Source organism: Parus major, chromosome 2 (assembly GCF_001522545.3).
Source record: "Parus major isolate Abel chromosome 2, Parus_major1.1, whole genome shotgun sequence".
NCBI classification, from domain to species: Eukaryota; Metazoa; Chordata; class Aves; order Passeriformes; family Paridae; genus Parus; species Parus major.
Genome location: NC_031769.1, coordinates 37500548 through 37527551, shown reverse-complemented (window position 1 = coordinate 37527551; position 27004 = coordinate 37500548). Strand labels below are relative to the sequence as shown.

Sequence of the window (27004 nt, the reverse complement as noted above, 5' to 3'; positions counted from 1 at the left end):
CATGGTTTATATATATATTATTAATTAAATATCTCTTAGGGAGGTTTGTGATGCAGAAGGCCATTACACTTGAATCATGAATTTAAATCTGATTTACACTACAGTAATTCCAGACACAAATGAGATTTTCAAGTTGATTGTGTGATGCCTATTGGCTAGACAGTATTCCATAGCAATGACTCTTGTGATCACCTGACCTTATACATCGAAATGTACTGTTTACAAAGAAACAAAAAAAAACCCTAGCAACAAAAAAACCCCAAAAATTAACTTGGTTAATGCTGGATCAAAATTCAAAATAGCTCTCTTGCATTGATACTTAATCACTGTGTTGACAGATTGTTGAGGAATGTACTTGGACAGCCAGAAGTGTAGTAGCTGTGTCCACAACAGCTCATTGAAATCCCGTATTACGTAAATAAGTCCTCCCTTCTAGGCAGCCTGGACATGCAGGGAAGGAAGAAAATTGAGTCGTCTTCTCTAAAAATTTCCCACCTTCAAACATGTAATGACAAGCGACTGTGAAAATGTTTACAGCCATTTTTGATATGACACTTCATTTTTGTAATGTGCACACTGTGTGTCAAAGTGTTTTACTGTTCTTGCTGCTACCAACAGGACATTGCTGTGAATAAGACATGGCAGTGAAGCAAGCCCTCTTTTAGAAATAGTTTTATAGACTGACAGGTCTTATTTTATGTGTAACAGAACACAAATAAACAAACAGCCAATTACAAGGAAGGACACCTTGGGTGTTGGGTTTTTACCCCCCACTAGAGCCAAGTATTTTCTCTGAGTCAAATGACAGCAGATCTCAGGACAGGGAGACAGAGAACCTGCTCTTTGTACCTGAGGCACAAAGTGACTGCAGGGATTGTTTCTGGCAGGCAGTGTGGCAGATTGTATGCAGGAGATACAAGAAGCCACGGCTGTGTTTCTGACCCAGCCAGCAATATGAGTTTTTGGAGAGGTGCAGTGCCAAGAAGTGCCCTCCCATGAAGTATTTTGAATGAGCAAACCCAAGTGTGTGCCATGATGCCTGCTGCAGAGAAAGGAACATATGCCAACGTAACATGGGGCAAGGTTAACTTTTCTCCTGTAATCAAAAGCCAGACACTTCCGAGAAAGGTTGTTATGAATGCCCTGCTTTTCAAGCTATCCAACATAATGCAAACATAATGAAATAATGGGAAGGTCCACTTTCACACTGGAGTCTTTTTCAAAATTGCTGTGGAACGCTCAAGCCCAGCTAACTCCAGCCAACATTTTAACCTAGAACACTTAATGAATCCCATCTACAGTTACCTCATGCTGCTGCAAAACCTGGCACTGCGTTTGCTGCAGTGATTCTGAAACCAATATTCCTACAAATCCACCCTGGCTGGATTTGCGAGCCCCCAAATTCAGAAGGTTTTTTTAAATCCCTGGTTTGCAACCCTAAATGCCGCAGCTCTGAGCTTAGCAATCAATTATTTATATCAACAAATCTGAAATTGCATACTAGGCAGACATCTAATTTTTCAGTCCTAAACTTCTCTGAAAATTAAATGTGTTACATTCCATCCATCTTCTCTGGAAGGGTTATAACATGCCTAATTTTGTAGGCAATACATATAATATTTATCCCATTTAGGCTACCTAAGATAGCAAATAATGAAACTGTACAGAATTTTATAATTCTCTGGATCCCATCTACGATAAAATGACCGACCATACAGTTGACACCATATAGTTATCCCAAGCCTACTTTAATTATCTTTAACAAATATGTATCTATTTAACTTGAAAGTATAGAATCCTAAATACTGCCTTCTTATGTGTGAATAGACTAATCATGAACTAGTGTAATAATACACCTGAAAATAAAAGCCACTTTAGAATTAAAATATCTTTAAATGTAAAATCCACTTTGTTACCACAGGTTTTTTACATTACCCATAGAATTATAATATATGCAGAAGAAAATGCCCTGCTGTCATAGAAAGAATAAAATCTCCTTTGACAATTTTAAAGTTATAATAAAAAGGATAAAAATCTCTATTAGATTTATGATGTGAATATTCAGCAGTGTTTACTGTCAATACCTCTAAAACAAAAGTTAAATCAAACATCAGCTAATCTGGCAGAAATAAAAAGCCCTCCTCCCCCAAAAATCAATGTGTACTAAAAATGAGGCAATCATTTTGAAAGAATGGAATTATTCACTGTTTTTCCACTGCATAACAACATTATTTTCTGATAAAAAAAAACTTAATATGAAGTCACTACTGAATTTTATATAACAAGACTGCCTACAGCAAGATAATCCAGAATAAATGTCTTTAAAAGCTTTAAAATTATTAGAGGCTACACTAAGCTCCAAATTCCATAAAAGTTACAGTAAAATAAAAATAATTTTAAAAAACCTCCATACAACAATAACACACAAACCAGAAAAAAACCTTTAGAATTTTAAGATTTAAGTTGTCATCTGTGTCGTTAGTCCAAGAGTAATTGCTGTAACTGTATACAGCTTATTCTTCAAATATAACTCAATCTACTAAATTTAACAAAACCCCTTGTATTTCAGTATTACTTACAGAATCATCATTTTGGCCTCCACAATATTTACAACACTAAAAGGCTACAAGTGTCATGAAAGCATATTATCACTCACCTATAGCCCTCTCTAAGCACAGTATGTATCTCAAGTTAATAAAGGCCACATAAATATGGCTTTTGTGCCAAGCAGACAGTAAATTATGTATTTGACTACATATTTCTCCTTAAAAAAACAGAATGTTAACATTAATCAGAGGAAACTTCAGATTCTGGCATAAATTTGACTATCGCATAAAAGGTAATATTTAAAATACATAATGCCTTACCACACAAACACGAGCTGCCATATGTGAGGCACTGCTAAGCATGGTTTCTATTAAGCCAATACACAGTAACTGGCTTCTTTCCAAGCAACATGGAAGTATTTAAAAACCCTGTTTAATCCAATTCCACAGCCTTGAAACAAAAATAAATTAAAGTGCTGCAAGAACTGTAAAAATGAAAAATTAAAGGCATGTAAATAAGTGAAAAAAAAAATTGTCAGAGAAAATGAAAACAAAGATTATTTCAAGTAGATATCTTAATTGTAATTAGTAACATTTGGCATGTTTATGATATGATTCAAAGCTGCAGCAAATTAGATACCCCAAAAAGCTTGTAACAAAGCTGCAAATGTGTAAGTACAGCATAAATAAGTTTTATTGCTCACCAAGAAAACAGCATCCAGATCAATTTCATAGTTTGCTTCCAAAGTATTGTAAAGCATGCTCTGTTACTAGTTCACAACCTTTTAGTCCTAAACTCCAGCTTTTCTGCCAGATTTTAGAAAACAGTTTCATTAAACTAAATCTATTAATTGCTAATCTGCACACATTCCATATATACCAAGAGCAAAAGAAAAATTACAGCATTGCCTTAGACTGTCATGACTATGCAAGAAAAAAATCCCAAAACAAAACCAGCAACATCAAAAAGCCCAAACAAACAAGCAGACAAACAATAAGGCCCCCCCGCCCCCCAAAAAAAAATCAAATGCACTAAAAGTTAATAGCTGTTAAAAAGGCATACAATTGTGGTATTGAAACTGAGAAAGACTGGTTGTTTTTTCTTTATTTTTTTACAAAGATTTCCAAAGGGAGGGCATTTAAGTATTACAGGGAAGAGCAGTATTCAAATTCTGCTCAAATGTGGCTTACTGAAGACAACAGTGTTAGGCAGTTACGAGATTGTGCCATTTATTGAAGAAAACAAATACTTCATTATACTGTCAGTCCCAACCAACAGACAAAATATCTTCCATTTCCCTCATTTATTCAATAATGAGCAAATTACTAAAGGGTAATGAGCTGCTAATAAAAGCATGTTTTTTACATGATTATCATGAAATGGCAGTGTCTGCTTGTTCAGTGCAATAGTACCTACTACAGTCACACTTTCAAATAATTCTTCTCTCTCTAATTTCTGTAAAGAAATTGACCCTTACACACTTCTCATACTAGAAATCAGTCTACATTTAGGGGGGGAAAAAAAAGGAAAAACCCCACAAAAATAGCTAACTATATATAAAATCTACACATTCAGGTATTTCTTTGCAAAGTCTCCTAGCAATGATGTAAAGTCTCAGTCAAGGTAGTTTTGCTTCCCTTGCCAGCAAGCAATGATTATTTATTTAATGCACTTACTTTAGGGGTTGGGGGAAAGGGGTTTTTTTTTTGGTGTGTGTGTGTGTGTGTGCGTGTGTGTTATGAGGGCTTCATTGAGGAGATTACAAAAACATGCATATAAAATATTGGTTTTATAATATAAATCAAATTCTGGCACACAGGAGAAACAAAACAAAACAAAACATATCTCCCACCCTAAACCAAGACCTTTGTTTAGCTATTTAGGAGAAGGCACAAGAAATGTCTATGAAAGGTGGTCTGAAAAATTCTGGAGCTGAAAGCGTTGGGGACTGCTCTTGTACACTGTAGGAGACCGACTTACAAAGACCAGCTGCAAGTCAATATGAAACTGCTGGAAAAGAATTTCTCTGTTCAGAATTCCCCACATTAAAAGCATCAAAGTGTTTCGTTTTACTCTTGTTACAGTTCTTCACACCACCTTCCCCAACTTACAATTCAAACCAGAGATTTAGTTATCTTCTACACTAAGCACATTGCAAATATCAAGGAACCCTCCCATGTCCATCAGAGGCTGCTTTTTGAGCATTCTTCTGCCCTTTCCTGCTTCAAGGAACGTGTGATCTTCATGACCCCTCCTTATGACCCGATCTCATTTCCCTGCTTCAGCTGCGCCATAGGATGCGCTCTGGCATCTCCCTGACCTTCCAAACCTGCGCTCACACGGTGCTTGCTGAAGTACCCTTGTTCTTCTCTGACACTACATTCTCTTTTCTTCTCCTGGGAGAGAAGTTGTCATCATTCAAAACCTGGGAGAACTGGCAGAAATCATGTGGAGGTATTGTTAAGCTGGGAGGTATTAATGGGTGTTGTCAGACAGTTCCTTACATCGTCATCACTGAGTGAAGTTGCCAGACCTGGCAGGCAGCCAGTGGCAGGTTCCCTTTACTGCCTTTCTTTTTTTTATTACCTCTCCTGCCTTCATGAAAGCTGCTAACATTTCAAGCCACCAATAGCCACAACACATCCTGAAGCTTTTGAGAGTTGCATGTAACCAATTCTAAAATTACACCACAACCGCAAGCAATAATGCAATCAAGCAGATATTGAAAACTCAGTTTATTCAATTAAAAAAAAATGCAGTGCTCTCTAATAATTATTCCTATCAAACACAGATTTTCAAAGGTATCAGATTACTAAAAAAACTCAGCTGTATTTTAGAGGGCCTTCCAAGTACACTGCATCTTGACACATGGAAGACCCATGAAAAGAAACATCTGTGTTATTTTTTAAAAACAAATGCTCTGTAAACAATATGACATTGAAAGGTCACTTTTACAGTGAAAATGAACAGATATATTGTAAGAAATGTTTTAATATAGTTATATGCTTCAGAGCTTAAAGCACAAATTATTATTCTGCACTGTCTTAAAAGAAAGTAACTAATTGTATGAAAAGTTTACATATTAAAAAGTAACCTGACACTTTTCATCCAAGGTACTTCAAGGTAGCAAGGTAATAAAATCTAAAAACCTCACCAGTTAAATAAACCCCAGCCATCTAATTCAAGTGATAAAATACAGTATGGTTGCTATTATAAAATATAATCCCAGTGTGATTGTTAACTTGCATATCTTTGGGATATGTTCCTTGCTTCTTCTGAAGCAGAAAGGAACTCAAAAGTAAAACAAAGCAGTTGCAGTGAGTACTCAAAATTTTCAACCATGCCTATCCTTGAACGTTAATACATCATGGATTTAAAACCAACAGAGTCCTGCACCCTAGTATAAACCACTTTCACGCTTATCTTTTTGACTAAGTTTTGCTATTTGCTGTAAATTCTAAAGAGACCAGGCTAAGGCATATACAATGTTCTGTGTCACATGTTCTCAAGAAGGTGACTAGCAGCAGATCAAAATAAGTCTATTCAGGCAGACAGTAAACTCCATGAGTAACACAATGGGAAGAGAGCCTGAATTCAGGCTGGAAATGTTTGCAAAGAAAAATGTTCAGAGAAAGCATTTCTTACTCCAGTTTTTCATCCTGCTCACACATTAGCATCACAGCCATGTGCCTGTGGCAACAGACCGATGCCTCCCCAAGTCAAACAATCAAAGTACCAATTGCAGGGTAGATACTGGCTGTACCTGCTGCTCCAGGTCCCTTCACTTCCCTCCCTCTGCATTTCAAAGCAAGGCTGACCATCTTCTCTCTCACACAGTCTTTCCCTGATACTGTGTTTTCTGCTCACTATTTTCTGCTCCCAACACTTGTGCCATCTCTTTACCTTGAAAGGAGCACTAGGTAGGAGTTTATATGTGGCCCTGAGAACAATAACTGAAATCGTTGGAATTCATGGAGTTGTGAAGATCTCAGCCTCAACATTTCAGCAAAAACAGAGTCTAAGCAGTACTAAACAGAAATGCTGGACTCCATAGCATCATTAATAACACAAGAGATATCCATGAGGGACACTGACCTCTCTCCCTAAGCCAAACTGAAAATTTCTGCCGTTTCACTTGGCTCTTCTCAATGTCGTCCCAACAAGAACTCTTTTACGTATTATCAGCATGATTAGCTTTCAAAAGCAAAATACTAGAATCACATATGCAGGTTGCTTATCAGTTTTGCAGACAGTATAAAAAGCAAGAAATTAACATTATGATTCCAAACAAATGGAAGTGATAAGACTACACACAGGATTTTTAAGCTGATTGCTTTGGAATGAGAGTCATTCTGCCCACCAAGCTGCACAGTCCTTTACAGCGTATTTCTGAGCCTCAAGCATTAAATATATTGCTAGAGGGTAAAAGAAATTAATTGTAAAAAACATAATAGAAATTGCAGTAAATACACAGAAAAGTGAAGAATGCTGAAAAGTACACTAGGGAACACCAAAAGAAAACATGAAAGGGAAGATAGGTAATATTGGTGACTTAATAGGAAAATTTTGAGCGGTTGCTCCAAGTGGTGTCCACAGAGAGCTGCTATTCACTTCATGCTGGCTCTCTTTGTTTCCAGCAGCTAAGTTCACATTGAAAGAAGCTAAAAATACATTAAATACTTTCTAAATATTATTTTCCCATATAAGCAATTGGTATAAGTTGACACAGAGATGGTGTCCTCTTGCAGTGAAAAGGGAAATAGTATACAATAAGTTGTATTCTATGGAATCTTTTGTCTTATGCACAATGCAGCCAAAAATATGTGGAAGTTTGAAAAGACATTATTTTAGCTACAAGTATTTCCAACTGTTCCCCTCTTTCAGTAAGGCAATATAGGAAAATGACACTTAAATATGAGGATCTTATCACCTGTGAGAAAAGCTATATTCTGCACTACTCAGGAGCATAATATGTTTGCCATTTCTAGCAATCAAGCTTTGATATTTCAATGAGAGGAAAAGCAAGACAAGAGTGGCAAATGTCTACAATTTTGGTATACCATTTCCTGATAAACCAAAATTTCACAATGCTGCAGATCTAAAACATAAATGTACCTGCTTTGCATTCAGGACCCTCCTTGAGAGTAAATTCAGCTCAATACAAAAGGAAAATGGGGGGAGGGATGGGACAACACATACTGAAAAACATCCAGTTCTTTCTGTTAAATGTGAAGTATAACAGGCTTTTTTTATGACATGCCTTCCTCCAAAAATAGCAATGATTACACTGCTCAACTCCCACAGCCCCCCTCCTCAGCTTGGCTTTTTTACATGTAGAACATTCTCAGTCCTGAGGAAGAAGCTGAAGTTTGTGGAGCCAACAGGACTCTCTCTATTGCCCAGTACCCAAACTACAGAAAAGGAAGACAGGCAACTCTAATTTCTGATAGTATTAAATCTTCTTTTAAAGCTGAAGTGACAGATTTTTTAGGAACTCTAAAACCCACAGCTTTCCACAGTTTTGGAAAGAAGCTGCAAGTCCCAGCAGTGATAATCTGCCAAATCCAAGGCACATTTGTGAGCAAGACTTTTTTTGCCTTCCCAACAAACATGGAGATTGTACAGTCTATTCTCTTCACAGGGATGAGGCGGGGGAAATGTTAAGATCACAGCTGCTGCAGCAGTGGAAGCTGCAGCTGCCTTGGAGCCTGTAGCGACTGTGCAGCCTACCATGCAATTGAGGCTGTGCTACAGGTACTGCTCCGTTTGGGACTTTCTTCATGAATGGCAGAAACCTGAAGCTTTGGCCTGCTGTAGTTAATGAAAAGTCTTGCAAATCATTTTGCAATACTCCACCTAAGTTCCAATTCAGCTCAACAGCCTTCCTATCAGAACTTCTTAAGTAGCTACTTAAGATGGCTGTATTCTTGAATAATACTTTCTTCACACTTTCTATTACGTTTAGTTTTCAGAATTATCACATTCCTATTGCCCAGTCATGATTTATTTTATACATGAAAGAGTACACACTTTATACATTTTATTTTAGTCATGATTTATTTTATACATGAAAGAGTAGGGCAAGATGGAATCACAACCATTTCAAGTAACCTACATCTGGAATGAACTTATATTTTTGAAATATGGTTGGGATTTTTAATAGAAAAAGCTAACATGTCTTTTAGCAATGACTTAAATTTCACTAAAACCAAGAAAGGATTTATCAGTACTTTAAGGTAAGATATACTGTACAATAACTCAGCTTTCCTCATTATTTTCAAGAATCATGCCTGGCTGATGTATTTATTTTGTAATGTTTAACTATAATAGAAAATAGATGAAGTTCAAATGAAAACACTGTTTAGACTATGTCAACAAAACATAAAACTAAATGAAGTGATTCTATATTGACTATAAAAACATATTTGCTAATAGTGAAGTTATGGTTATCTATCAAGATCACAACATGAAGTAATTCTGCATCTTAAGAACTGTGTTAAAGCAGCAGACACATGAAGCTAGATGTAATTTTGTGAATTTTGCAAAACAGCATCATGGAGTGCACTTTATTGCTATTTTATCATTAGTGTAAATAATTCAACAAACCCAGGAAACCTTCAGCTCACTTGTCTTTTGTAAATTGCAAGTCACCAAAGGGCTTTCCACTAAGAAAGCCAATGCTTACTTTACACTTGCTAGCAAAAAAAAAAAAAAAAATAAAAAAAAAATCAAATATAATAGTATCTTGTATACTGAAACAACTGCTTTGTTATAAAGAGAAGGCTTCAGAAACTAGAAAAAATGACACTGCTGTAAAAACCTGTAAGCCTTTTACTCTCAGTTCAAAGACTTAAGCATTCTTTTACAACAGACTGAAGTTTCATATTCATCTCAGCAAATCAATCCACTAATAGGCATCAGTCATCAACACCGAAGTTAAATCTGCCACATGAAACAGCTTTGATGTGATTGAAGACTCACACACAGTCGTAAGCATGACAGAACAGCTTAGCTATTAAAATGTTTTATCCAGCAAAAAACCGTTCGTCCTAATTGACTGAAATACTCTTTGAATGCTATTATTGCCAGGCTACTTCACTAAGCAGTGCTTTGGTACATAGCCACTTGACTTGTATCTTGAGATCCAGCACAACCACATCAAATCTTATTAGAGTATTTTCTTACACATACTTTTGTCAAGAGACCAAAACAATAAAGCTGACTGTCACTTTTACTACCAGTTGCTTGCTTAATTCGATACTGAAACATACTGGGATTCATTGTAAAAGCTGCATGCAATCAGCCATTTCTATCAATCTTTCTTTTTAGTGCATTAACAGAATGAAACCTACTAACCACATCAGTGGACATGGGTTGGCAGGACTGGATGGAAGCTGTTCTTCTGCACTGAGCCCAGCCTCTCCCCAGAAGAGGTGCAGTAGCAGGGACTCCTTTAAACAGCAATGTGCAGCCCTGGCCCAGCTCCAAAACTGACCATATGTCACAAGCTGACAGATAAGAAGCCTGAGACAGCCATCTGAAAACAACTGTATCCAGCCCCAGCCACCAGACAGTGAGGGTTTCAAGGTCTACCTCATCACTCATTTCAAAGACAATTTTAAGCATAGCAGAAGTAAATGTACCTGAAAAAAAACCCACAACCCACCCCTCCCAACCAAAGCAAACCAAACTAAACTAAACCAAACCAAACCAAACTAAACCACAACAAAATAAAAAACACAAACCAAACAAGCACAGAGTCATTACCAGAAAGTCTGTATGATGCTATACCCTAATTCAGGAAGTATCCATCAAATATTGCAACTGATTGCCACAAAAATAGTCAGAAAAGTACTAACATTCTGTGTCTATAACATTTTCTTCTCTCTATTATATTCACTGTGTATTAACAACTTTCAGGAGAAAGGAATCAAATATACCAAGCAACTGCCACCAAGACTAAATTTTACTGATTCATACAAAATATCATTGATATAGTATCTGAAATGAAGGGTGATTTGACATTTGTTCTGTATCTATTAATGCATCACAGAGTTCATCCATTTATGCCACTACTTTTGTTACCAGAACATATGTCATATCAATTCCTTATCTGTAGGCAACGTATTATCTATCAGCTCTTATTCCAAAGTTACTAAATAATCAGCACAAAGGAATAGCTAAAATTTACCCCTATGCAATTTCCACATCTCCACACATTTCATTTCCATATTCCAAATTAATAAAATCCATGTGAACTTACCTACAGTTCGGAGGAGGGTCTAATGTAATTTCTGCAAGTTCTTTCTGAATTCTTAAGAGAAAAAAAAGGTATTATCAGGACTTTTTAAAAAATCTGTTTCTTTCAACTTTATGAACATTGCTACATCAATCAATAGTAACAAAATATAATTGTTAGAATTTCTGACTGAAAGCTGATCTATGTTTCATGAAACTGTGCAAGAATATGTAGAAGTAAAAAACAATTATTTTCTGAAAAATTAACCTCCAATATGGAACAAATGCCACGAGCAGCCACCTAGAAAATCACACTTTTTCCATAGGTCAAGATTCTCAGCTCCTTTGCTCACTTACTTAATTACAAAATATCTCATATACCCTCCTTTTTTCTATTTGCGCTCGGACTATATGTCTTATAGTTCTTGCCCTCCAGAATATTTAGCTTCTCAATGCATATTGTACTGGCAGGACAAAACCCCCTGACTCAAAGAAAAACTGCCCAGAATAAGCCCACCCAGGACTTCACAGCCTCCCACATATTGAGGGGTTGGTTAAGGATCCCCCAAAGAGAAGTGCTCCAGCTCCCTGGTCAGCCTGGGGACCTGTGGCTGGACTTTCTCCGATACCTCCCTTCTTTTTACTGATGGGACAAAATTGGGTAAATGCTATCCCTGATACAGTCTAATGAGAGCTGAGTAAAGGCAGATAAATCTTTTTCATCTATGGACTATGCTTTTTTTCATACCTCCTGGGAGGCAGCCCAGCCTTTGTCCCTGCCTCACACTGAGCCTACTGTTTGCCAAGGCCCCCATGTCCTTCTGAGCAGAGGTGATCCCCAGCATACATCTGAGCAAGGGGTAAGTCCTCCTCACGTACACCATGTTCATTTGTCCTTGTTGAATTTCATGAGTTCTCTGTCAACCCTCTCCTGCAGCCCGGCCAGATCCCTCCGAGCCATGGCCTCACCCCTGTGTGTACAAACTGCTTGTCATCTGAAAACTTCTCAGTGTGCTCTGCCATATCCTCCAGGTCACCCATAAAGACATTACAGGCATCCTGCCAGAGTTCTTCCTCCAGGGAGAGCAACTTTGTTGTTAAGGATTTCTGGACATTCCCAGGCTGATGTTTCCCAGCCAAGTCCTTGAATACATGATCTCTGCCACAGCTGACAATGGGGGCTCTTTTCCTTTACACCAGCATCTGCATGAGAGCCAGTATCTTCACCTCTGAAGAAATGTGAGCTTGCAGAATAGGATACAGAGTTCCCAAAGACACTTGTAGGGATTTACAGCTCCCAAAAACTTCCAGAGTATTATCCCATAAGCAGGACTGTGAATGCCACCTTCCCTATAAACTATGTCCAAGGCTTTTATTTTATAGGCCACTTCAACACAAAAACATGAACATTTAGGAAGAGGAAGGAAAAGAAAATTAAACATAGCCTCAGTATTTTCTTCTTGCCTTTTCCTTCACAAGATTTCATGCACAGAACAGATTGCTATTCTTATTACTCCCTACACTAGAAAAGAAATAATACCACTCAAATTCCCAACTGGTGCTCAACCCACAAGCCAAAGGTTCAGGTCTGACATCCTGCTAAAAATGACTGCTACTCATTTTGCATATAAATACAGGTAAAGAAAATGGCTTATCAAAATAAGCATTCAGGTATACTGGCATATATAATATAAAAATGAGCTGTTTAATTCTTTATATAATGTTATAATCCAAACACAATCTCATATGTTAAGGAGTCTCACAGCCACTATCAAAATTCCCCTTATGCCACTATGAATTGATTTTATGGCTATAATGAATAAATGAACCAACAACAGTAGAAAAACTGCCCTGAACCAGAAACTCAGAAACAAGCCTTTATCATTCATATTCTGAAGTAATTAGGACATACGTGGGCAAGATTTGTAGGCAGAGGTAATAATCATTTATTAAGACCTGATGAGATCATTGTAAAGGCAAAAATACTCTTCCAGATGCTTAGATTTTCTTCTAACTTCTATGCATATAAATACAGGCAAGGCAAATGGCTTATCAAAATAAGCATTCAGGTATATTGGCATATATAATATAAAATGCCCCTGAACGTACCAACTGCATGCACCCAACGTGGTGCCATCTGAAAACTTTAGAGTGCATTCTGCCATATCCCCCAGGTCACCCATAAAGACATTACAGGCATCCTGACAGTGTTTTAACTCCAGGGATAGCAACTTTGTTGTTAAGGATTTCGGGACACTCCCAGGCTGATGCTTTCAAGTCAAGTCCTTGAATACCTGATCTCTGCTACAGCTGGGTGTATATACCCTACATACACACAAACACAGAAAGTTATTTCTGTAGAGAGGGAGAAATTTCATCTTTACTTCCTTTTTCTGCTTATTGAGATGTTTGTACTGCCAGCATACATAATTCCTCCAATAAATATCTTAACTTTCTTATAAAAATACAGGCAGTCTGCTTAATCCAGCTCAAAACCATTGTAGAACACTGAAAGTCATCCCATTTTTTAATTAGTGAAGTTTAAGCACAACAAAAATGTTGTTTTAGAACAGTTAGCCCATTTAAACAATCCTAACAAATCATAACTTTTAGAAGGGAGATCTTGTAACTTCTTCTGTATATTACAAAATTCTGCCATAATTTTGAAATTTATACTATCACAAATTCAAACTACAGAAAACATAGGTTGCACAGAAACTTCAGTTTTGTGGTTTATGAGCTGTTTTGCTTTTTCAGGCTTTTTTTGAAGTCACAGAATAATGGCATTGCACTTCATTATAGAGTCAGAGACCATTCCTTTGTTTTACATATAGTAGTAAAAACAGTTAATATTTCTTGGCATTACAGTGAGTATGAGGCACATCAAGAATGGATTGACAACTTAACAACTTCAGTCCTAGATCAAAAACTTTACATTCTTCCTTCTAAATCCTAACCCACGTTCCTCACATTCTGAAAACAAGACGGTCTCTCATTTTCTCCATCTGTTCTAGTTCAACCCAAAACTTCTAATGCCAAGAGCACTAAAATGGCCCTTTATCAAGTTATTGTATGATTGAGCAGACACAGACAAACCACCTTCCTACTTCAAAACGTAAAAATTGATCAGATGGAACTGTCTGTGTTCAAACGACATCATTGCTCTTGCAAACATCTAAGACAAAGAGATGTTTAATTCATGATTCTTTTTGTACAAACAAGATAAACATATTAAGGCAGTATTGTCCATCAGTTGCTCCTCAGCAAGCTGTCCATGTTTATTCCCCTACGCTATGGCGTCCCAAACTAAAATTAATTTATACACCTTGCACCTCTTTTGTTGCAACCTTAATTTACCTTGCATTCATGCTGAGAGCTCATTCATAAACAGTTTCTGTAGAACAGCTGACACGTAGCTTGTTCACATGTCACAGCATTCAAAGCTACAATTAAATCATCGGACAGCGTCCCAGAGAGCCTTGAACTGATGGAGACCTCCAGTGTGCAAGTGGCCCTTTGTCTGCACGTGCTCTGGCACTCGCCTCATATCCCCACTGAGCTGCCCTCAGAATCTGCCACAGCAGAGGACGTGCCTCATTTCCTTCGCTGACCGCAGAGGATTCACCGCGAGAATACGCGGCCTCTGGCAAAACATTCTTTTCAGGGTCCTTTCTGGCATCTGTTTCTTTGGATTTTCTGCCTCAACAGTTATGTCAAAGAGGAAAAAACCCTCTAAATTAAAATCACTATATATACCCAGTTTATATTTAGACTAGTGACATTATGGTTTACTACATATCGGACAATGGGGGTGATGGCAGGGGGTGAGGCCCTTGATAGTAATCAAAGCCCTGGGCTGCACACATAAGACATTTAATTTGCAATGTCAGATCTGATATTTTGGTCTTAGAGAAGTCATTTGACTCTTCTTCCTCAAATATATATACACATACATAAAAAAAAGTCCCTCCATTTTACTAATAGAAAAGAACAAACACAGTTGCCTTCCAGTAATGGTGCAAAGGTTAATCTACTCATAAATTCAGAAGCATGAAAGTATACTGTGGATTTCAAATATTATTAATTCTCACAGACAACATATTTACTACTGTACCAAGCCAAAAGGGACTGAGTGTTGTTTCCTTCATGAAACAGTTCTCTAAAGCTAAGAGAGATGAGAACATGTTAGAGAATTTCCTAACATTATTAATAGGAAAAGAAATAAAATAAAGGACTACATGACAATGATTTTTACCACATCCACTTTTCTAAACTACACGTCTCTCTACCCATAAAAGCTAGATTAATCAATACCTTATACCAAAGAATATATTACTTAAAATACTTAAAAATGCAGTCACTGGCATGTATTTCAATACTAAATAAATTGTGACTGCGGAGGAAATTGATCTAAAGATGGTTAGGTTCCTACTGGAAGAAAAGAAATATTCTCACCTACTTACTAAAAGACAGATAAATGACAAAGATATTTCTTGTAAGAAAAAGCACTCCATATTTTGCTGTCATATTCAACATGCTAAATACAATTTCCAGATTCTGTGATAAACCACTCATGTGAAAAAAAAGGCGAGGAGGGGGGGACAGGGAAAAATGCTCAGTTTTGTTGAATTTCAAACCAATTCAACTTATCACTTATTTGCTCCTCCTTAAGGCTGCAACTTCTTTGAATAATGAAAAGATTACAACGAAAGTTGTACAGTTCACAATTCATTGGAGGCACAGATATTTATTAAAAAATGTCAGGATTGGACATAAAGGTTTAAAGATTTTCAACCAGCAATTTCGGGAGCCAAGCAAAACAATACATTTATTTGTTGAGCTACTATGTCAGCCAAGAATGGTTACACTTCTCTCAATCCAAAGGTCATGCTAAGATTTGCTACTTAAGAGGTAACAAGATGCCTGCTGTTTTCAAGGACAGCAATTCAATTCCATGTCTGAACTGTAATTGTGATATGCAGCGAGTTTCTCAATCTTGACATGTTGGGTAAGAAAGGTTGCTATTTAAGGTGATGCCCTCTGGGTGAGGAAAATTGAAGGACCGGTACACTGCACGACATATGCTGCAAGCTATTACACCTGTACAGCAGCTAGTCCTGAAGTATTAACAGAGAAGGACAGCATGTGATGGCATTCTGCCTTCTTGATGCTATCCACAGCAATGCTACCAGAAGAAACTCTGTGTCTCAATACCAAAAATCTTACTCAAATAGAAATTTAAGTGGTTTCATAGAGCCTCTGTAATCAGATCACTTCGGAAGGCAGTTAAGCTGCACGAACAGTATATTCATACATAAGACACAGGAGCAGTTTACTATTACACAAGCAAAAATCAGCCCACTGCTAAATCTTGATTTATATAAAACCTGATGCTATTCATCAATTCTTTAAAATTCTTTAAAACTAACTGACTACATAAACATACAAATGAAAAGCAAAACAGGGGTTTTCCAAATAGAGATGCACAAACCTTCCTTCCTATATTGTAAGTATCATAATGCAATCCCAAAAATATTGCAGCTACAATTCCATATGCATGAAAAAGCTTTCCAAGTGAAAAAAATATGATTTCCAAACTCAGGTTAGAGTCAAGTCTGTACTTGCTGGTGTTTGATGTTTTTAACAGAAATTAAGGAATCCTGACCAAAGCCACAACTGTGCTATGCTTTGTTCGAGCTGATTTTAGCAGAGTTGACTCCTCTCCCTATAATAAAGGTACCAGATTAAAGCCTTATTAATCCTGTACTATTTCTCATTCCTAATGAACTAAAATAGCAGTATTACTGTGAAGATATTTTATAGAGACCATTTCTAGAATACTTATCAGATATTGAGGACTTCAAGACATTTTTTCCTTCCTTTATGCTACTCTTCTCCTTTCTAGCCTCTGCTTAAATTTCTGATTTAGCTTTCTTGAGACACTACTGATTGATCTTGAGACACTACTGATGAAAGTACAGACACAAAACCTGTAACATGAAAACCTGGCCAGATTGGAGAAGGTGCAATCCCAATTCTAAAACAATGACAAACTACTGAATATTCAAAAACAAAAAAAAAAGGAAAACAAATATGATGACACTAATAAAAACTCCCATTACTATAAAAACTATTTCTGTCATCATTCCAGAAATTGTTACAACAACCAGCATTCCTAAAATATATTTCTCTTCAAAAATACTGTACAGATATCTACAGAACTATTTTAAGTCATGTCAGCTTTTAAAATGTATAATCAGATGTATATTTTAAAATGCATAATCAATATTACTACACATGTGAAACTAGCTTTAGAGTCTAACTGGCAAATGTACTGATGTCAGCAACTGATGGCATAATTAGTTTCAGCAGAACCATAAGCAGATATGATTAAACTTTAAAAGGTTTAAGTAATTTTATCGCTGTAAAATGCTTGTTGATAAAAGCTCTAAGCTTTGAAGATACAAAGCTAAGATTAATAGCCCAATTTCTGACATATCATTATTAATTTTTTAATAGGATAGTGTCCACAGGCCCTTGTCAGAATTGTAGCATCATTACACAGGCATTATACAAAGTTCAGAATACACAGATTGCTTTCTAAAGATGCTGGAAACTGTTTTTATGACCTTAAAAGTCATGACTAATCCAATATTCCTAATATTTAAAAAAATAATAATAGCAGGAAGCAGACGAAGAAGACCAGAAACCATAACAGCTGTGAGGATTAACTACATGAATAACATCATGATTTGTAGTGAAAGATGGGTGGGGTTTCTTTCCCTTCTTGTCATAAGAGGAAACACAGGCAAGTTTTGCAGGCCATTCTGTAAGTGATAAAACCAGGTAATCTCCTAATAGTGTCACAGTAGGAATGGGTGTCCAGAAAGTATTTCTCCAGGGAATTAAAAAATGAAGAAAAACTAGTTGTAAAAAAGGTATCTCTAGCAGAAGAAAAGCATGACAGTATCTCAGTGGAAAGCCAAAAGATACTTTAGTTCAGAAAATAATTTAATTGGGGGACAGTTTAATTTAAAAGGGACAAATTAACAGAAAACAAAGGCTTGAATCCTGATAAGATCTATGCACACATTTATATACTATTATTTACAGACTCCTACTACATGCATCTGTTATAAATTATGGCAGCAGGGGCTTCATGCTTCTCCTTTACTACAGCACCACAGTGCTACAAAACTCCCGTGTTTTCTCTTGTAGTTTACACAGCCTTGGACTAGCAGAGAAACGAGATCTGGGAATTCTGCATCAGGACAATCTGCAGAATTGGTCTCTTGTCAGATTATTTTATGAGTGCTTTTTAACTTCAATCACTGTAATCCCACTTGCCTAGACTAACAACCCTACATGTACTAGCAAAGCAACACTAAGCTGTAAATTCCTTCTGTCTGGTCTGAGCAAGACAATCGTTATCTGGAGATGGACATGATAGCACAGAATAATTTAAACAGCTATTCTACAAACTGACCTTTCATCTCAATCAGAAAGAGGAGGGAAAATAAATGGGTATTAAGACAGATCACAGTATAAAGTAATGAAACCAACATGTATTTGTTGTTCACTCGAGTATTTCTGACCTGAATAGGGAAAATAAAAGGCAGTACTTCATGGCAATAGGTATTATGGTAGTCCTAACATGCCGAATTACTGAACTGTCTGAAATGTTTATGGCTAATTAACTCTAAGTTACACTGACAAGTTTCAACATCAGTCATACATACATATACAGAGATATATTTTATAAGGCTACAAAACTGTCTGAGTTTTATTAGCAATAAAAAAATGTCAGCTTTTATCATGCAAGCAACTATTAAAACCATGTGAAAGAGGCAAACTGACAAAGAAAGGAAAAAGTATACAGGTCTTATTGCTGTGATCAGTCTCAAAGGGCTATTACACTGATACAGTAGTGTTATAAGAAAACAGTCAGAAAATGAATATACTGAGTCAATACATGGATCTGATGGCCAGTTGAAAGAAGAGGAAGGAAAAAAACAACCAGGAAGAACACTGTACCTTTTAGCGCTAGTTGACAATTTAGCAGCTGTTTTGCTTGATATTTTCCCCTCTTTTTTCTTGGGTTGAACTTGCTCCCTTTCTTGTTCCTGCTGAACACCTTCACGCTGATCTCCATCAGAGCTGCCTCCACTAGTGCTTGGACTATCATCCACTCTCTGCCCCTCTGTAGACATGGCAGATGCTGCACTGAACAAAGACAAGAAACTGAAGTTAGCTTTTTGAGAAGAAACTGCCTAATTGTATTTCTTACATGCTTAAGGAAAGAACACATGGTATGTATGTCTTTGTCTTAATAAAATGATGCCGGTTTCAGTAGTTCAGTAATCCTCATATGAAGAGTTTTGCCACAAGCATCTTAACAGTAATTCAGGAGCTGGCAATTTTAAACCCTGTACCACTGCCACCCCCCCAAAAATCCCCAACCAACCCACAAACAAAAAATACAAAATAAACACACAAACAAATCACCCCACCAAACTCCTCAAATATACATACATATATATATACACATATGAGAACCAAAAGTAATTGAAGTTAAGTGAGAAACATAATCCTGCAAGTGTAGAATTATTCCCTGTGAATTACGTTTTTCAACCACTCAGCAATACCATGAGTTAGCTGTCCCATCATATGCCACCAGGTCAAATCTACCACAATTAGTTAAAAACCAAGAGTTGTTATTATTTTAGGACTCTCTGTTATCCCATATGAAATAAATCTGTGGGCTCATTCCAAGTCTACAATGTGGGTTTCCACATTACAAAATCCACGTCTTGGCATGCTTGATGGAAACACAGAACTAAAAAGCTCTAACACAGGACTGTTTGTATTTATTAAAACAGTGACTATGTTGGTAGAGGATATAAGGAAGTTTTTTCCTGACATTTCGTTCAGGCAACATGAGGCAACAAACTTGTCACAGAACATGAGCAGCAAGAAATCTCAGCATATTTCAGAAGTCAAGTTAATGCTTTATTCGCACACTTCTGATACTAGTTAGCTATTTTAATTTCTTCCTTCATTTTAAATAGCATAACAATATGCCGACAGATGAGGAATTACAAGCCCACTGTTACAGCTGTCATGATTTCTCAAACTCTCTCACTGTTCTAATGAAGGGCAGATGTCCACGAAAAACTCTTACTGAATTAGCATATGTGGTGGCACTGACTGATTAAAAAACCAAAATCAAACAAAAAACCCAAACCAACAAAACCAAAACCAAATCAAAACCAAACTGAAACTCAGGTCTTTCCTTTAACCCCAGATCTGTACCTTATATGCCTGTGTTACATATCCTTCTCTAGAGATTTTTGATAAAATGCACACAGGCCCAAACGTTACTTGCTTACATCCACACAATCCCCATATATCTGGGTGGTTTTCTGATCAAATCTGTCTGAATCAAGAATTTGCTCTTTCCTACACAAAGAGTTTCAAGTTGCTCTGAACTTTGACTTGCTTTCCCTCTTACCTATGTAGAGACATCACAATTAAGAACAAAACTATTCACCTTGACTATTATATGTTTTAAGACTCGCTCAAGGGAGAATAATGAGATTTCAGGCTCAGATTCAACCATGCTTGTTCTGTGGATTAAACAAAGTTCATCTCCCTGTACATATTTATGGAAAGAGACAGCAAAGGAAAAGTAAATTAATATCAATGCCAACAGGGTTATGTTGAAAAGGATGCTTATTAAAAAGGCATAAGTGTTTTTGTTACAGAAAAGAAAGAAATTTACTCCTGAAAAACCCTTACCAATATCTAACACTACAGAGTAGAGGAAATAATTTCTTCAGGTATTATTGATACATCCAACTAACTTCAGGAGGAGTTAGGTCTTTTTTGTCTATTTTGTGAAGCTATTTTGTTTATTTTGTGAAAAAGAATTCTGGAAGTATGGCACCCCTACAAAATGTTTAGACATTAAAAGAAACAGCAAGCAATACCAAGTGATAGATATGTGACTAAAGTTTCCCTTGATCAGCTTCAGCTGTATTTTTTGTTTTATAACAGAAAAGAATATTTTCATATCTAAATATATATAAATACACAACACCTAGACTGCTCATTAAGGTAACTGAAATAATGCAGGGTTTCTGCCCTAAAATTTAAATAAAAAAATTGTCCACTCCTAGAGAACAATTTCTCCTATAGTACACCTGCAACAATATATTTAACATAGTTTGTAAATTTACACAGGCTGATGTTCAGATATTTAAATACTGGTTGTCAGATTTCAAGGTAAAAGCAGCAGAACACTTAGAGATAATAAACAACAAAAGTATCACATTCTGACAAGTCAAAATATGTAACTATAATGCAATTTTGGCAGTAAGTAACCATTTTCCTTGCTTCTACATAAAGTCAAAATACAACCTCATCTCTTTTTACAACACTTATGTTGGCCTTTATTTGCCCTAGATTTTACTTCTGAACTTTGCTTAATACATCTAATTTTGAAGTGAAAAATTCTCTCTTCACAATGTACATAGGCTTTAACACTGCAGGCCAGAAAGTTAAAAGCATATTTAATAATGCTTATATGCATAGGACATCTGCTATGAATAATCTTGACTATAAATATTACTATTATCCAAAAAACAACTGTATTCACTTCATAAGTTCAGGTTACTATCCAGCAGACAAACACTGTAACAGTAGCCCAGAGCATATAATTACTGTAACATGTAATGCCAGCATTTACAAGAGGAAAATGCTTAAATCTGTCATTTGATGTCTGGCTAGTTTGGGGGGGGAAGATTGGCTTTTGGGTTGTTTTTTCTCCTTCTGTCCCTGTTCCCCCTTTCTACTCCCTCTCCTCACAATATCTGCAATTTTAGGAAGTTTTGTTAAAGGGATGCTAGATATTGCGGTAAAAATGTGTTTTAAGGGGCCTGAAATTAGACATTTCAAATGGGGTCAAACTTAAAAGACACACAAACACATGAACAAGTAAGGGAATGGGGGAAAAAATCATCTGAGAGGATGACACTGTGAAGAAAACATTTTGCAGCCACTAACACAGACAGAAATACAAGACACTCTTGAATCTGAAGAGCGGTAAGTGTGTTTGCAACTGTCTCACAGAGCCAGAGGGAAGACACACGATGTCCAGGTTCCCGGCTGCCAGGCTATTCTACATTCAGACGAGGGTTGCTAACCTCCCTGCTGTTGTGCAGAGAAAAATGAGCAGAGGGGACAGAGGAAGGAACGAAGGGGACTCTCCATTAAAAGTCTCTCCCTTAACGTGAGATGAATCAGCACAGAGACAGATTACAAGTGTAACTACAACTATCAATTCGAAGTGAAGAGTGTCCAAAATATTTTGCTTTTGTCAAATATATCCACTGGCACCTTCCCTTTCCTCCTCAAACTAAAAGCAAAACCAAAACAACAAGAACAAAAACAAACAAACCAGCAACAGAAACAAACAAACCAACAACAACAAAAAAAAAAGAGACAAAAATACCCCGAACCACCAGTCATTATCACACATCACCAAAATAAAAATAAAAATTAAAAAAAAAAAATATAAAAAAAATCCACCACTCGGGGACAGCAAGATTCTGGCAATGTGTAGATGGGTCCCAAGGGCGGCAGAGCTAGCGATGATGTCTTTCTATAGCGCTCGTAATTTCATATAAGCCAAGATAAACTGAGTATTTCTGCAGGGTCCACCACCAACAGCAGTGGCAGCAGCCGCCTTACTTCACCTTCATTAAAAATCATAAAGGGCAGAAAGACCCCGGTCTGAGAGGGGCTCCCGGCAGGATGGGACGGGACAGGAGGGCAGCCCCGGGCTCGCAGGCTCCCACGCGTGGGCACACGCGCGACTCTCCCGTCGGGAAGCCCCCGCCGTACGGGAGCGGCTGGGGACCACGAGCATCCCCAGAACCGCACACCCCCCGCACTCCCACGGCCGGCCGGGCGGCGGCCGGGCCAGGGTGAGAAGTAGGAGACAACCGAGGAGAGGAGGAGGAGGAGACTGCGAGAGGAAGACGTCGGGGGCACATGCGGGAAGGGAGAGGGTTGGGCTGCGGGGCTCCTCGGGGCGCGGGGGGTGGGGGCGGGGGGAGTGCCTTTCCCGAGGGGTTCCAGCACGGGGTGCCCACCGTTGTGGTGGGGGTGTGGGGACAGCGCATCCCAGGAAGCTCGTGGTGGGGGGCGGGGGTACCCCGGCGCCCGAGAGAGCCAGGGGCGCACAGAGTGCCGCGGGGACCATGCGGAGCAGGGCCACAGGGGCGGTGGGGAGAGGGGGTGGTCGCTGCTCCCGCCCGCAGCAGGGCGAGCAGGACAAATGGACATGGAAGAGTTGCTGAGAGGGTGTGGGGGTGCTGAGGAGCAATGGAGGCTGGATGGAGCCTGGGGGAGCGGGGAGCGCCGGCAGAGATGCCGAGGTGGCCGGGGGCGGCGGGGGGGCGGCCGGGACGGTTGCTATGAAAGGGCACGGCCGAGGATGACAAGGGGGGGAAGGGGGTACCAGGCAGCACCAGGGGCATGCGGAGAGGGGAGGGAAGAGGAAGATGAAGGATAAATGTAGAGACCGAGGGTCGCAGATAAATGTGGGGGAGAGGGTGCTGCCGTGGGGGAGGGATGGCGAGCGACGGGGGGGGTAGGAGCCCGGCGGGGGGAGGGGAGGCAGACGGGGAGCTCAGCCGGGGCAGAGGTAGGTGTACCCCGGCGGAGACGGGGGGAAAGCCGCTGCTACCTGCAGGCGAGCGCAGGTCTCTCTCTCTCTCGCTGGTGCCGGGCACAGGCTGCGGGACAATCCGTCGCGGTCGCCCCGACTCCGGCCGGGCGCGGGGCTGGAAAGGGGCTGCAGCCACTCACTGAGTCATGAGCCCGCTCCCCCGCGCTCCTGGCTCTCGGCTTCCTCTCCCCTTTCCCGTCTCTCCCGAGCAGCAGCGACGGCCGCTGCTGCTGCTTCTCCCACCGCCGCCGCTCCTGCCCCCGCTGCCCGGAGAGAAGTGAAGCCGCTGCCGCGCGCGCGCGCGCACCCCCGCCGCCGCCTCCGCGCGCGCGCGCGCGCCCGCCAGCCAATTATTCCGGGCGCTCGCGGGCCGCCGAGGGAGGAGCGGGAGGGCGGGGGCGCGCGCGCGCGATTTCGGCGAGGGAGCGGGGGGGGAAGTGACGGGATGGGGGGGGCGCGGGCGGGCGCGTGCCCGCGGGGGCTGGCGGAGGCCGCGCGCCGCCGGGCAGGGGGGAGGGGCAAGAGGCGGCGGCGGGAGCGCGCGTTAAAGGGAAGCACCGGGGGCTGGGCGGGGTCAGCGGGGCAGAGGAAGAAGAAGAAGAAGAAGGAGGAGGCGGGAGGGGATGGGGCGAGCGGGGACTTTCGGCCGGGGATTCTGGGGGGCGGATGGAGGTGAGGGTACCCGGCCTTTCTCCTGCCGCCGCCGGGCTGCCGCGGGCCCTCACGCCAAAGTCCGGGAGGTGGGAGGGGCGGGCCGGGACAGGGCAGGGGGCGGCGGAGGCCGGTATCAACTTTCTTGGTTCTTCTCGTCTTTTTCGGCTCCTTTGTTCCCCTAGCCAGTCGCCCCCTCCTCCGCCCCCTCCCCGGTCCTGCCGGCCCGCCGCCCGCACCTCCCGGCGCCTTTGTCTCCGCGGAGCCGCAGGGAGCAGCCGGGGGGACGCGGGCGATGCCCCGGGCGGGGAGGGACGCGGTACCTGCGGAGGGGCGGTGCGAGGGCACGCCGTGCTCCCGCCGGCCTGCAGGCAGGGCCCAGGCCCGTGGCACTCGGTGGCCACACTTCGTGTTACCGTGGTAGTTTCGACCGCTGCGTGGCATCAGCGCGGCTGGGTGGCACAAACCGCCCCCGGCCGCTGGCGGCACCGGGTGACGTGCAGCATCCCGGCTGGAGATAGGTCGCCTGATTGTGGCCAGGTAAACGAACCTCACCTCCCACGCAAGCAGACATTGCCTCTGTGGAAAGCATCGCAGTCAGGAAGGGAAGAGGCCAAGGCAGAGCCGCACTTAAATGTTAGTTGTTTAGTGGGACTATTAACCTGGAACAAAACAAACCTCCAGCAGAACTGGCTGTCAGGTAACCCCGGCTCTGCTGGGCGGGTGAGACACTTCTGTCCCTGTGCCGACCCTGCTGCTTTAATCTTTACATAATATGCTTAGCTGTGTTATGTAAACTATCACCTCAAACCTTTCTTCCTGTAACAGGGAAATATACCAGTCAAAGGTAAAAGGGTAATGCCAAGTCAAAATGTTTTCCCTCTTTTAACAGCTAAAGGGAATTAAATAAAAATAAAATGCATTCCACGTGCAAGAGGAAAAGTTTCTCCCTGGTTGAGCTGTGAAGTGTTGTATTTTTTCTGACTGACGGTCGAGGGGTAGGTGGAGTCTCTGCCACCAAACATACAGAAGTTGAAAACTTGAAGCATTACTGAGATATATAAGGATTAGAAACATTATTGATACCTTCTCTCATATTATATTCAGATAGCATAAGTGGTTTTTGCAGTTTCCCTGTACATAAAAGTAATAATTTTCTTTGTTGAGAAATTGTTTTTAATTTACTTGGTTTATTTCCTTTTCCTATTTCTTTGCTAAATAATCCCAGTGATATTTTCACCTAAATCTAAAAATACCATAGTCAGCTAGTTCTTCCTGTCCCATAGGCATTTACAAGATATTTTCCTGCTTATGATGGATAAAAGCTTCTAATGTCGGCTAGGTGAGTTTCTAACTGCTAGCATACGTTTACTTCTCCGAAGAACTAAAAATCAAGTAATTAATAGAATATGGTGTATGAAAGTCCTTTAAAAAATGCAAATCTCCTGCAAATAATGCTTCTCATTGTGCTGAAAGGTGCATTGCACACTCTTGACATCATGGTGCCCTTTTCTAAAATCACTTAAACCATGCTTTCTCCTTTCAGTCATTCAAAAATAGACCTCCTGAAAACCACACAGGAAGCGATAACATTCAATTCTAAATGATTCTTCTAACCGTATTTCCTTAATGTTGCTCTAACGGCTTAAAGGTGCCTTACAGAAGGTGTACATTCGGCTGTGCTAACTCCTCAGCCTGTCTCAGGACTTCTCTTTGGTGACAGTTCATGGTGTTTCATTACAGACCTTTTCTACTAGGGTTTGCAGGAAGCACAGAGAGAGAAGCTGAGTGAATAGCCTAATTGAGACAGGGGCAGGATGGGGCCATACAGTGTCCCAGAATCTGGGTCATAAATTCCCAGTGCCAAAATAATCAAGGGAGCGCTGAAGTGTTTCAGCACCGAGTGAGAGGTTTGAGTCATCACAAGTCAGGCCCTGATTGTTTCTTTTGGTGTGTAACCTCTGGCCCAGAGCCCTAAATGGTAGGGCTTAAATTAAGGACAGCTAAACTAGGCAGAAGGTTTGTACTGCCTTATGAATAGAACATACACACTGAGGTGTGCCCTGTTTTAAAAGCAGTGGTTTTGAATCAGCCCTACCTGTGCAGTGTAAAGAGAATAGGGCAGGGTAGTCAGCTGCTCCCATTTTTATCCTTCTGACCTTTCTAAATAGTGTGTTTGGCCCTCAGGTGTTAAAGGTTGCATAATATTGCTCAAAATCCTTTGGAAGACTTTCCTAAATTTGGATTATATAGGTTGAATCCTGGTCCTTTTGAAGAGAGGGGCAATACCCCCGTGTTAGATTTCACCCATGCTAGAGTGCTAAGACACAAAAGTTACACCTTTTTTTTTTTTTTCTCCCCATGATTAGTTTTTTGTGGTTTCTAAAAGCTGACGCTATTTACACCACAAATCACATCCAAAGCAGCATAAGTTCTTTAAACCTACAGAGGCTTGGACCTTCCTTTTGGAGACACACTGGAGTTCATCTCACCTGGCTCAGGCAGTCACGCTCTAAAACTGTTACAGTTAAGGACACTTCTGTTAAGGGCTCTTGATTTAGAGTGTCTGTTATAAGGACAGATATGTCAGTCAAAATCTATGAAGTTGCAGAAACCTGAGCATAGTTTCCATTTAGAAGTGTTTAATTTAAAGAAATAATAGATCTATTTCAGGCTTTTTTACTTTTTGAGCTGTACTCAATTATGGTGAGTTTTATCCATTTCTTTTTAGTTAAAAACCAGGGAAATATTGTTCTATGTCAAAATAAGAAATAGGAAAAATGCAACTTTGATTTTTTTTTTTTCTGCACTTCTATTTATTCACTACTGTTCATT

General features: G+C 39.9%; 2 protein-coding genes across 4 annotated transcripts in view; both read right to left on the bottom strand.

Moving 5' to 3' along the window:
* LOC107200946 (ubiquitin-conjugating enzyme E2 E2) overlaps positions 1 to 24514 on the bottom strand; it is a 202188-nt gene extending 177674 nt beyond the window's left edge. Inside the window, exons 1-3 of one of the 3 annotated variants that reach the window (XM_015620071.3) lie at positions 24493 to 24514; positions 18820 to 19008; positions 10811 to 10861 (exon numbers count right to left, since the gene is read on the bottom strand). In XM_015620071.3, coding sequence (XP_015475557.1) covers positions 10811 to 10861; positions 18820 to 18995 — 227 coding nt within the window. In that variant the 5' untranslated portion in view covers positions 18996 to 19008; positions 24493 to 24514. Of the gene's footprint in view, positions 1 to 10810; positions 10862 to 18819; positions 19009 to 23536; positions 23810 to 24492 lie in introns of those variants that run through there. The other 2 variants (XM_015620070.3, XM_015620072.3) reach the window with 2 other exon arrangements.
* Positions 23663 to 24613, bottom strand: LOC107215661 (basic proline-rich protein-like). The gene has a single exon (XM_015652014.1). It carries the CDS (start codon positions 24611 to 24613, stop codon positions 23663 to 23665), a length of 951 nt encoding a protein of 316 aa, XP_015507500.1.
* Positions 24614 to 27004: the final 2391 nt, after the last annotated feature.